At 41.1% G+C, this 12933-nt stretch overlaps 1 protein-coding gene across 2 annotated transcripts; it reads right to left on the minus strand.

Moving 5' to 3' along the window:
- Positions 1-3775: 3775 nt before the first annotated feature.
- On the minus strand, positions 3776-10653 carry LOC311018325 (hydroperoxide isomerase ALOXE3-like). 2 transcript variants are annotated; one of them, XM_084017238.1, is made up of 15 exons: positions 10414-10546; positions 9410-9547; positions 8865-9069; positions 8656-8737; positions 8427-8546; positions 8165-8268; positions 7146-7318; positions 6919-7062; positions 6551-6754; positions 6087-6173; positions 5761-5927; positions 5493-5614; positions 5275-5375; positions 4683-4853; positions 3776-4557 (listed from the first exon to the last, which is right to left on the minus strand). In XM_084017238.1, the coding sequence occupies exons 3-15, from the start codon at positions 9052-9054 to the stop codon at positions 4378-4380; spliced, it is 1845 nt and encodes a 614-aa protein (XP_083873364.1). In that variant the 5' UTR covers positions 9055-9069; positions 9410-9547; positions 10414-10546; the 3' UTR covers positions 3776-4377. The 2 variants fall into 2 exon arrangements, with proteins under 2 accessions (XP_083873364.1, XP_083873363.1); XM_084017237.1 differs by lacking the exon at positions 9410-9547 and having other exon boundaries at positions 10414-10653.
- Between the last annotated feature and the right edge of the window lie 2280 nt (positions 10654-12933).

Here is a 12933-nt window from a genome sequence, read left to right on the forward strand (position 1 = left end):
GGACGATTATTAGCCAGGGTCACTCACCGCACTGCCCCCCTGACGCTTCTTCTGTCTGGCAACCACAGCGAAAAGATTCAACTGTTCATAATCCCCTCACCCCAGTCACCTGTGGTCCTCGGTCTCCCTTGGCTAAAACTGCACAATCCCCAAATCGATTGGTCTGGCAGCTGGAGTGTGCACTGCCACTCGAACTGTCTCCACTCAGCTGCTCCCTCCGGTGCCCCGGTAACCCCAGCCCGTCCTGCACCTGTAGACCTCACCACCATCCCCTCTGCCTACCACGACCTGGCAGAGGTTTTCAGCAAGGACTGTGCGTAGTCCCCTATTGTAGCTTTTCCGGTAACGCCTGTCTTGTGGCTTCACTCTCCAGGAAACCCCCAGCGCATCTCAGTCTGGATTCCTGCCTGCCTGCCTGCTCGTCGTCTCGGCTGCCTACTGCCGACAGCCCTCACAGCCACGTCAACCGCACCAGCTCTCTGCACCATACTTGTTGTAAATAAACACTTTTTCCTGCCGCTCCGTCTCTGGTCTCTCAGTCCGGGTCCACAAACAAAAACACAACAATTTATTGACTAAGAATTGAACAAGGTGAATAAAAGCATAACAGAGATGTAACAGAAACACAAATACAACACAAGAAATATAACTGGGAAAGTAGTTACTAGGGCTGAAACGATTACTCGAGTTATTAAAGTAACTCGATTACAAAAAATTATCGAGGCTAAAACTCTGCATCGAAGCTTTGTTAAATTCCTATCTCGGCATTATGCGGCTGCTCAGCAGGGATCATTGTTCCACACGGACTGTTTTTGAGGAAGCCAGGGCTCCAGAGTGCAACCATTACGGATGTGAGGCTAAATATGTTCCTTGGTCGTACCGGTGCTCCTAACATTCAGCTGGTCTGTTTATGTGTGTAGCGTAATGTTTATTTCCCCACTGCATACAGAGATGAATCACCACGGAGGCCGAGTAGGGGCGGACCTTCGTCTCTGAATCCAGAATACTGTTATTGCTGTTAGATGAGTGTAATGTAAAAGTTAGTTTCTTTACCTGCATTACAACAGCTTAATTAAAAGCATATTAAAATAGATATTGGCAATAATGAAAACAATAAAGAACTATTTAGGAACTAAATAATACTAAAAAAAAAGGTTAGTTTTACTACATTGCTTAATTGTTAAGGCATTAAACACTGACACAAGTGACTACAGCCCTGGCAGCTCTCTGAGGTTAATGTGATGTGGAGCAGATCAGAAAAGTCATCATGCTTTAGCAGGTGTGCAAAGCTTCATGACTGTTGATCTGGTGTAAGAGAGTGGAACTGCATTTACCAGTCATAGAGCTCACAGTCGACAGCGCTGAGTCCCCCTAGTGTCCCCCCCCCCCTCCCCCTCTGTTTCTCCTCTGTGCAGGGTGACATCATAAGCATGTAGTTTCAAAATGTTTTTTGCTGATTTCCTGTTGACCTTAGAGTAAGAGTCCAAGATGCTTTTTAGTACATGTCTACATGTTCTATGTACAAAAATATGTCATGCATGTTCGACCTAAAGGGGGGTCCAATATCTTCTGAATAAAACCATATTTTGAAAACCTTTTGCAACCATGACCCCAGCTTTATTAAGTACTGAAAACTATTTTCGTCAGAGAAATAAATAAAAACATGTTTTTCATAAAATCCAAGATGGCAGATGTTTTACTGGAAAACACCACATTCTCAAATTTTTCACCAGGCCGTATGTGCACACCAATGTTGTTGAGGGTTTTTTTTTAATGCTAAGGCCCCCTAAAAGTATTTTAGTGAAAGAATAATATGAAACGACCCAATTACAATGGAGCTGTTGGGGATTTCACAAAACACCCACTTTTGCAGCAGGTGAAAAAATAACATGCCTGAACTGAATTCATTGAGGCTGTACAGGCACACAATGTGCAGCCAAGTAACAGGTTCCCAGGGTATCATAGCCCCGAAGGCAATGGCACAGAGATGAAAGACAACCTCTGGTATGAGTGCAAATGGGCAAATAAATTTGTCGTTTCTTAGCTTGTCGGTCAAAAGATCAATTTTTGAGAGCATTTAAATTTCAGTACTAAAATGCTGCTTAATTTCATTATTATTTTTCTATGGTTGTGAACTCTTGAATGAGAAGGTGCCCCCACCATCCCCAGCTCAACAACACCAGAAGTGCAGACTCCTTTAGGGTTAGGATCTTTTAAGGCGGGTCCACACCGGACCGAAAATCGGCGTCTTTGAGAGAGTCGGCGTCCGTGACATGAGTCTCCTTGGTGTGGTCGCTCGAATTGGCCCACGTCGGCGTTCATTTCAGCCGATTCAAATGTGTAATCCGCCATTCGAGTCGGCCATATTAAGTAGCCCGACTTCATTTACCGACGCGAGTCAGGCAGTCGGTGTGGTGTGGACCTAGTCTGGTTTTCACCATACTAAGGTCAATCTTTTAAGATTGAACATTAGTCTGGGGAAGCTGCGCTTTGTTTCTACTGCTCAAGAGGCGGGATCAATGGGCATCGTTCAAATGACTCCGTACGCAATTGGATAGTCCTACAACCAATCAGAGCAACTTTCCGGGTGACGTACTTATCACAACTGCTGCTTCGAGTCGCTTATGTTTCGTCATCCTCACGTCACCGGCCAATAGCGTGCCAGGAGAAAATGGCCGTTTCTGATTGGAGCCAAAGATTCTGGCAATGTAACAGCGAAAGTAAGCCTGAGGGTGTCCAGCCTAAACTGCCGAGCAAAATCCAAATTTCCCGGAAGTTCAGGCAGGGTTCACCCAGCCTAGTGTGGACCCCCTTTAGGTTTGAACACAACGCTTTGGAACAAGCTTCGTCTGCTTGGCTCTTGCCTCGGTTTACCTTGCTTTGACCTTTTCCTAGTTTCCTCTTGGGTGTGTATTTACGTTCTGATACCTGGTTGCTCAAAAATAGCTAAATAAGAAACTACATGGAGAGGGCGGGGGCTGTTCTCTTCCAGACACCGCTACACATTTCTTGTGGGTCATAAGTCATTTTTGAGAGATTATTTTGGATGGGTCGAATGATACAATTTTTTAGCCTTAATCTCGTAAATGGTATTAATATAACTATTGGAGGATATAACAACTGAAAAGGTGAACAGAACAAGTTGCATAAAAACAATTTTCTTGTTATCCATTCTGTTTGACTCGCAGGTTGACAATTTCAAGCTATTATTATAAAATGAAAATAGGACAATTCTTGGAAGATTCTAGTGGATGCTTTATTGTTAACCTTAGAATATAGGAATATCTGTTTTTGGAAAGGATGTCTGTTATGTCTCGTGTTCAGTTGTTCCATGTTGAACAAAACTCATTACAAAAATGGCTTTCTAACCTTCAGGCCTCCTCTCCCCTGAACACCAGCACACAAGGCACCTGCTAGACAGCGAGTTGAAAGTTTCTTTGAATCATATGAGATGTTGCAGAGGTGAGTGTTTCTGATACTTGGGGCTACGTGGACACCAGTACTGACAGGCTAATTTGAAAAGGCTAGAACGGTACTTCCTACTAAACACAGGTCAAGCCTCATAAGGTCTTCGGATATTCATTAAAACCTGATGGCACTAGCAAAACCTGCTCATGCTGATGCATTCTGGGATAATTTCTGCTGTCCCTGGTATACCATGGCACTGAACATGTGCCTTCAAAACAGAAGTCATGCATGGGTTGGTTGATTGAGTGTATGTTGTGTGTGTGTGTCCAACACAGATTTCACTGAAATATAAACATCAAACGATCAATACCCTAACCCTAATATAGTTAGTTTATGCTTTCATAAGACAAAGATTAAACACAAAGATTAACTTGGGTGCCCAATCTTTCTCTCATCCTCTTAAGTCAGAACCAAATCTTCGAGTCTTCTACTTGTCTGTGTCAGAGAAAAGATAAAAGCTTCTCACAGGACGATGGTGTCCTGATGATCTAATGCCTGTACACTGAATGACAAACCAACATATGAGCTGACCTGCAATGTCAGAGGAAAATAAGACATAAAAAGTAAATATAGTATCATATAAATATGGAATTTCCCACACCCAATAGACCACATTCATCTTGATGTTATAATATCTGCATTCCCATTCTACTTTTAATACTAAATAAAACCCTTCTTTTGGTTACAAACATGTTTGAATACTATACGGTTTTACATTATTAACATATGCCCCCATTCCTATAAGGATAGGAAAACATCTATCTAATCCTAATGACGAGAACTAAAAGCACTATATGTAGAAATGACTGTTGCAGAAGCAGTTGTAGATGTCTGATGCAACCAAATTAGTTGCAGAAAAGTACACTAAAGCAGAGAACTCTTTACACCAACCAGCATGCAATCATCTGCTTAAATAGTTATACTGTTCTCTATCTCAGTAGGGTTCAGATATGTGTAGGGCACTTCAAGCTCTGAGTTTCTTTCCTTGATTGCTTCACTGAGGAAGAACAACTCTGCTTTAAATTCCTTAATCATCTGCAGAAGGGCAGGCTCATTGAATCGTTCCTCGGGGTATGTGCCCATGGGAATCTTCCGCAATGACAAAAACAAGACAGAACATTAGACAACACAGAATTTCATGGTAAAATTTTCATTTTCAAATGCAGAGAGGCCATATTGAACCCATTGTAAGTATTCACTAACATCAAACTTACATAATCTGTGTACTTGTCTGAAAGGAGCCATAACATTGCTGCAACGCTGACCGTCTCCCCAACATCTGGGAGAGTCTCCAAAATGGTCTTCATGCTCGACTTTCCCTTTGTGGTTGGAGGAGGTTTGCGCAGCAGGAGCGAACCATTGGGTGCCCAGCCACTGTAGTCATACTGAATATGAAAGAAGCTTAAATATGTATCAATTTTGAAAGGAAACAAATTCAGTGAACCGATTCTAATGTCTAACAATACAGAAACATGCAGAGGAAAACGCAAGCTTTGCACCACATTGTAGCCGTCATTCCCAAAAAGGAGTCAACTAATCAATGTATCACAGCAGCACATATACTACAAATATCTATGTTTCACTTAATAAGAATGATCAATTCTTGTAAAAAATAATAAATAAAAAATCAGAATTATAACCAGTAAGATGTGAACTTGAGCAGGCGTAGCTGAAAAGCTAATTAGGACAGGTGCCAGCACCAAACCATACATGAACCACTAACAATGCACAGTGGCGACTATTCTGTGAAATTAAACTAAGACTTACTCAAATATCAGTACGTTTCCCATTATCCCAACTGTTTACCTGCCCACTGTTTACAGCAGCATGTTGAGCTGTCACTGTGAAGATCACCATGGTGATAAACTTGGTCACTTCTGCGACAGTATGAAAGCATGCTGGAATCCCTGTACAATCATCATCATCAATTAATTATTGGCATTCACTTTGTCTTCCATGAAATATTATTGGTTGCTATTAACTTTTTAAATATGTTGTGTTTACCAATGACTTCCGATAAATACCTGAGGCTTTGTTTCCTAAGAAGCCGTGGATGAATATCTCACTGATCCATTCCTGCAGCTCAGTGTCTTTATTCACCTCACTGTCTGAGGGATAAAAGTACTCCACTACTGCCTTCACAAAGCTGGTGGACACAATAATAATATATAGAAAATATATAAGAAATATCAAATAAGAGTTTAAATGTTAATGTGACAAAGCAAAATACTTTAAGCAGTTAATTGTAAATTAAATCAGTGTAGACAGTGGCAATATGTTTTTAAAGATAACCTTCCGATGATGTTCCACAGCTTCAGGCCATCATCTCTGTAGTAGAAGTTGGGGATGGACTCCAATCCTCTTGCAGTGATGTTCTCTGGCAGACAGAGGGAGCTGTAGGTCATTTCAGAGAGAGCCCTTCTCATCAGCTCCATCAGCCCCTCATATCCAAGTGAACTCTAATACATGAAGAATACACAAATATTTACTATCAAACACATTTCTTGAAGTAAAAGCAAAATATGCATTGTCAAGTCAAAAGGTTCTAATGTGTTTTGCAACCCTGCAATAATATATTCAGAGAAAATTCAGAAATATGTATTTCAAAAGAGCCATACTTTGCTTAAAGGCCCATCAGGTCCAAAAAGAGATGTGAGAGCTGCAATGTTCATGTGCAGCGTGTACCGGAAGTGGGGAAACAGCAGCTGTACAGACAAAGGGGAAGAATTAAAAAAAAGAAGTAATTTGGGATGTGCTGCCTGTTGTTTGTTGATCACCAAAGATAGCCATTTACAAAACAAAACTGAAAACTGGCTTATTAAACAAAGAAAATGGGGAAGTTGAAATCTGATGTACTTTTATATAAATGTGTACTGAAGTACTGTTATAAAAGTTTGATATAAGTTCGTATGGAAAGTAAAAACAAAATAGTTCCTGACACTCCTTTCTGTCTTTGCTTGGTCGTCTGTTGTCTACCCACCACCTGATCTGTCCTGCCCGTCTTGCCAGTTTGTGTTCACGGAGTGTTTTGGGATTTTCACCGTTTGTAAGTTCTGTTTATGACCTCTGCGGTGTATTATACCTTGTAGAGGGGATGAATCACAGAGAAGCTGCGGAAAGCAGCAACAGCATAGACCTCTGCCAGACGGTGAGTTTTCATGAAGTGTTGGACTGCTTGATGATCCATTACATCAGCATTTTTAATAAACATCTTGGCCAGCAACCAATCAGTCTCTGGGTCACTGGGCAGAAAGATGGGGTTCTGCTCAGAAGGTTGTTGATGCAACTGCAATGTGATAAAACGGGTAAAAAAAGGTATTAAAATATTATATTATATATATATTATTATATATATTAAAATATAAGACATGCAACTGAACCAGACCAGTGATTTGATTTAAACTTGTATAGTATAAATACTGTCACTAATTTGCTGTCTCAGTTAGATACCTGTATTGCAATCGGCATCAGTTTGTCTTCTGGGTTCTTGTAGAACAAACAGAGACCAGCAGTCACATGCAGAGGTCCACCATTATAGTCCCTCGGGGGTATTCCATCCATCATCTTCTGGTCATAGAGGAATATATTGCCTTTCTGTATAGGAAGGGAAAGACAGAGCAAAGAATATTTAAGACATTCAATATTTTATTCCATATAAAGACACCCTTCTTTCATACCTTCATTTCCCTCTGCAGAGAGCTGCCCTCTTCCAGGAACGGCTTCACCATCTCCTCTGTCACTGGGAAGTTTGGGGGAAGCTCTGAGCAGCGCTTGATCACATTGGGGTTGATTCCATTCAGAAACTGGGATCCATAAAAGTCATCTTCCTTCCAGTGCTCTGTAACATAGTCTGGAAGCATAGAAATTGGTAAATATAGTATATGATATCTAACGTTGCCTTTTTTTTTCTTTTTTCGGTTTGATTATGATGACACAGTCACTAACTAAAACAAGATTGTGTGTTTGTTCCTGAAAGGTTTTTACTTTGTAGAAAAACAAATTGTTGTACATTTACATTTACATTTAAGGCATTTAGCAGACACTTTTGTCCAAAGCGACTTACAATAAGTACATTTGTCAAAAGAAAGAAACCACAACATATCATTGCTGATAAAGTAAGAGCTAAAAATAGAACAAGTGTTAGGTCCTTGTCTGAGTAAAGTAGTAGCTGTTCAGCAAACGTGCCTTAAGAACAACAGTGCTATGATCAAAGTATAGGTGAGAACATAGAAGTATTTTTTTTTTGTGGAAGTGAGTTATGCTATGCAGAGTCGAGGTGAAGTCTGAACAGGTGAGTCTTGAGCCTTTCGCTGAAGATGGCAGTGACTCAGCTGTCCTGACATTGGTCGGGAGTTTGTTTCACCACTGAGACGCCAGAACAGAAAAGAGATTATACAGAATGCCTAAACCCAGCATCTACAATTACTTTCTGACTTACCAACAAGATGAAATGCAGCTTCCTTCCTTTCTTTCAACAAATGTAACTGAACAGAAGTTTACTGACAAATCCTTAATGCAGGTTTAGCTCCTTCCTCCAATCAGGTCTATTCACTACTGCCGAGATGGCTGAAACTAGGTAATTTTTTCACCAGTAGGTAAAAGGTTGTACTCATCAGGAAGAACACTCCTTCTAAGACCACTGAGGTTGTGGTGAGTTACACTGCAGAAGTGGAAAATGGGGAAACAAAAAGTCTACCTGACATCATTGTCTTGTTGAACAAGAAGATTTTTTTCAGGTCTTCAATGCGTTCCCATTTTTCAGTAGATCCAAGCAGCCCCTTCAGCTTGAGTTCAATACCGCTGAAGGAAAACAGGGTGAACAAAAGAGTACACATAATATGGAATTAATAATGTAATAACATTACATTTTACTTTGTTTAGAACTTAGAGAACATTATGTTGTGTCCATGGTGTGTGTGTGTGTGTGTGTGTGTATGTGTATATATATATAGACCCACATTATCTTTCGTGTATCACTCAGCTCAGTTGCTTTGGACTTAGATAAGGCGATTTCAGCCGGGAGATCAGACTGATGATTGAAATGGTTGGTGTGAGGTAGTCCTTCAAGGGTCTTCCACCTAATAGAACAAACTAAATATATGAGAAGCACATAGACATTTCTCCAAATAAACTGAGACAGTAACAGCAGCTCCTGGTACATACTGTACTGCACACATGAAAACTTACTGGTAAAAGCGCTTTCTTAGTGTCAGCTCTTGTTTACGGTGGTCAATCAACATGGGATGGTCCTCCTCAAAACCCTTCATGGCTGATGCATGAATAGAACATATCAGTCAAATTTCAAATGACAAAAAAAAAAAACTTTTTTAAAAAGAAATATCCATAAATCTCAATATTTAGGATGTATGAATAATTTATTTTGACTCGAAGCAGACCTCGTCCTCCTCTCAGTTCCACCAGTTCTCCCCTGGAGATCCATCTGTAACAGGGGAAATGAACGACATCCCCTTCTGGAGTCGTCACCACTATTTTAGCGCAATACCACTCATCTTCTGGGAGGACCAAAAATGGGTCTTTCTCCACTCTGAGCAGCAGAAGTTTCCCCAGCGACAAATTGGTTTTCATGGTGTAGGTCCCTGTCTGGGAAATATAATTAATAGAAATGTTAACAAAGTGAGTGCACCATTTGTTAAAAGGTTTATGTTGACATGGCTCAGGCAACTATGTATGTTGGACCCAAGCTATAGACTTCTACACTGGTGTAGTCAGTAAAGGCTACTACGGTAAACCTAACAGCATATGAACCACAATCTGCAAATAAACTTATAGTATGATACAGTTCAACATGTATGTTAGGGTATAGTATATACATATTTGACCAAAAATATTTAGTTGAACATGATATAGGCAAGCATGTAAAAAGGATACATCCACCAGGACTGGTGCAGAAACCTGGATTGTTGATTGATTGTTGACGCACCTTTTCGCTTTGGTGTTAATGCACGAGTGAGTGCCGCTAGAGGGCATGCTTTCCATGCCTTCAGTCAACCAATTGATCCAATTGTTTTTGAACTTGCGGAATTTCTTCTTCACAGCCATAGTTCCTTCTGCACAATTCCTGTAAAATGTGCTTGGCTGGAAGATTAAGGGCTGCATGTAACCTTACGGATCATACACTGAGCTGACAATTGAAAAAATCCCCCATTGTGTTGGCATCCGTTCTTTGCAGTCCATGCGAAAGTTGAATGTGTCACTTTCCATACACCATTGGAGCCCTAAGGCTCTTTCCATTGGGAGTTGATCTCGGTCTTAATTGAGTTTGTTAGCTCACTCACATTCTTAGAGTGGCCTCATTATTGGCCCACTTTAAGAAGTTCTGGTGGCCATAGCGCCACCCTGGTCACACACTGAAATGGCTTCAACAGTGATATACAATCATGCCAACTGGCTGGTGAAAGCCCTGATCTTTATAGAATATCTAAATCCTGTCCCGTAAAATTTGGCCTTTTTACAATAGATGGTTATTTCAAAGAGTGCGACTCTGACAACTGTCAGTGTAAGTTATGGTGGTTAATGTCAGATAGGCCACACCTCGAAGAAGAATTTGACGTTTTAAGTTTAACCCTTACCGAATTAAAAACTTTTAATCTCTTTTTTATCTTATCCAAATATCTTATATCTATATTTAGAAAAGTGTGGATGAAATGTATTTAACAAGTGTCCATAAAACTTCTGTGTGTCCAAAAGATTTGTATTGAATAAACTTGGGACATTTTGCTCCTGTACCTCAGAGCACTTGAATTACAAACTAAAATTTGAATTGCTCGCTAGATTGCTATTTGTTATCTATAGTGTTATAAATTCTGTAAAGGTACTCTAATTAGTCATAGAGAAAAATATTACCCTAGCATATGCACAAACAAAAGACATTACATTGTCCCATACCTAATTTGAGAATCACTGAATGAATTGCATTGAACTTACTGTCCCAGTTGAAAAGTCCAAGCCAAAGTTGTCCAACTCAGTACGATCACTCTGCCCTTCATTTCCAACTAAGGTGACATATATGTGGTCCCATGTTCCTGCATATTGCATATGACCTGTTGTCACTTCTAGCTTGTACTCAGCCATGGTTACCTCCAGAACTGTCTATGAAAAGCGACACATTAAAATCTCTAAACTGTGGGCTGAATGCTCCAATGCTCTGAAAAAGTGACTCCAAAAGATGTTGTTTCAGGTTTTAAGTGTCTGTAGGGAGTGTCTGTAGGGAGGGAGGAGTTGGCACAGCGCCCCCTTTTTCACCAGAAATAAAACAAGTCTGAACTGAATGTATTGATGTTGTACAGGAATGTAACAGGGAAAATGTGCAACCAAGTAACAGGTTCCCAGGGTATCAGAGCCCCAAAGGCAATGGTACCGAGATGAAAAACAACCCTTGGTATGTTTGCAAATGGGCGAGTAAATTTGTGTTTCTCAGCTTCTTGATGATCAAAAGATCACTGTTTGAGAGCATTTCAATTTCAGCACTAAAATGCTGCTTATTTTCATTATTTGTCTATGGTTGTGAACACTTGAATGAGAAGGTGCCTCTAGCTTGTACTATACCGCCATGGTCACTGTAGAAACAGTCTATAAAAAGACACAAATTAAAATCGAATCTGTGGGCTGAATGCTCCAATGCTCTGCAAAAGGAATTACTCAGAATCGATGTGACTCGAAAATATGTTGTATTTCAGGTTTTAAGTTTCTGTAGGGAGGGAAAGGTAAGTACAGCAACCCCTTTTTCACCATAAATAAAACAAGCCTGAACTGAATTAATTGAGGCTGTACAGGTACCAAGTAACAGGTTCCCAGGGAAACTTGCTGCATTACACTGCAAAGCACAATTATTTCTAAACGGTACGATTGCGGCATATTTTTGACTCTCCTTGATTACGGTGCAATCTTCTGTGTAAAAAAACTAATGTATCATTCGGGAGGCTCTCCTATGGCAAGAGCCAAAGCGACTTACAATAAGAGTCTTTGTCGAAAGAAAGAAACCACAACACATCATTGCCAATAAAGAGCAAAAAAGTAGAAACAAGTGTTAGGTCCTGATCTGAGTAAAGTAGCTGTTCAGCAAGGGTACAACAGTGCTATGATCAAAGTGCTATAGGTAAGAACATAGAAGTGTGTGTTTTTGTTTTTTTTTGGAAGTGAGTCATGATATGTAGAGTCATGGTGAAGTCTGAACAGGTGAGTCTTGAGTCTTTTGCAGAGCGCTGAACTGTCAGACGCCACCTCTAATGGCTCGGACACCACCACAGGTGACGGGGGAGCACTGGGCCAAACCCAATCACCACAGATATCATTGCCCAGAATCATTGACACGCCCTGCAAAGGCAACTCAGGCCGCACAGCAAAAACACCTTTAGCCAGATCTCAATCCAACACCACATCATGGCATGGCATGGGGACAAAACCAAGCTCCATCCCCCTCATCACAATGAAATCACCGACTGCATATCAGAGGGAAAAGGGAGCACAGACTGTACAATGAAAGAATGCCGGGCCCCTGTATCACGCAACAAGTTCAGCACTGCCCACCAAGGATACCTGTGCCTCTATGATGATGAAAGGCTCAAACCCAGACCTGTCAGTAGCAGTCACCTCGTGGTTCCACGTGGTTTTTAACAGCGTGGCCCTGCCCCCTCCGAAACACTCACCGGAGACTCATGAAGCAATTAATCAACCTGTGGAAAGAGATTGGAAACAGCGAGAGAAGCACCACACGCAAACACAAACAACCACACCCACTGGGGTTGTCACAAGGTGGCAAGTGAATCTGATGTCCTGACATTAGTCGGGAGTTCGTTCCACCACTGAACCAGCCACGGAATTGGACCTGAAGAGTTTTTCTTCTACAGTGTAGCCACCAGAGGAAGGCTGTCTGTCCTAATTATAAATTAGGACCGACAGATTTAAGGATGCCCTAATCAGGCAGATAGGCAGCCAGGGTGCGAACTACGGGGGAGCCAGGGGGGTCTCAGCCCCCTTAATGAGACATGAGCTCCCCTGAAAACATAATTTGTGAAATTTTGGGGGGGTCTCTAAAATATTGGCAAAAATGCTGTTTTTTCCCATGCATTGCCTTTTTGTTTTGTTTTTTTGTTTTTTTGTTTTGTCATAATCATGGATCATGTGTAAAATTAGGCTATTTTTAATGTATGATTTTAGCATGAGGGTGATTGATCACTATTTCACTTTAATAAAGATACCGGCCTCAGAGGTTATTTTGCGCATGTTAATGCGGACTTGATTCCTTGTAACCAGACTGGCATATTTTGGTTTCTACGCGTGTGGAGGTTGGATGTGATGCTGGCACACAGGCTTGTAATAATGGATGTGTTTTGAGTAAGTCCTCGCTCTGAGGCACGCGCAAGCCCCCCCCCCCGCCAATATATGTGAGCCCCCCGAAAGCCGCGGTATAGTTTGCATACTGTAGGCTGCTGTCTGTTTGGAGTT

This window comes from Eutrigla gurnardus (genome assembly GCF_963514095.1).
Source record: "Eutrigla gurnardus genome assembly, chromosome: 9".
In the NCBI taxonomy this organism is placed as follows: domain Eukaryota; kingdom Metazoa; phylum Chordata; class Actinopteri; order Perciformes; family Triglidae; genus Eutrigla; species Eutrigla gurnardus.

What these genes read in the sequence shown, in the direction of transcription:
- LOC311018325 (XM_084017237.1), bottom strand. Translation starts at nt 10,560, where the DNA reads ATGGCTGAGTACAAGCTAGAAGTGACAACAGGTCATATGCAATATGCA. An exon ending in CTCTGCAGAGGGAAATGAAG is followed by an intron (nt 7,063 to 7,145) that starts GTATGAAAGAAG and finishes CTTCCTATACAG; the next exon opens with AAAGGCAATATATTCCTCTA. An exon ending in CAGACAAGTACACAGATTAT is followed by an intron (nt 4,558 to 4,682) that starts GTAAGTTTGATG and finishes TCATTGCGGAAG; the next exon opens with ATTCCCATGGGCACATACCC.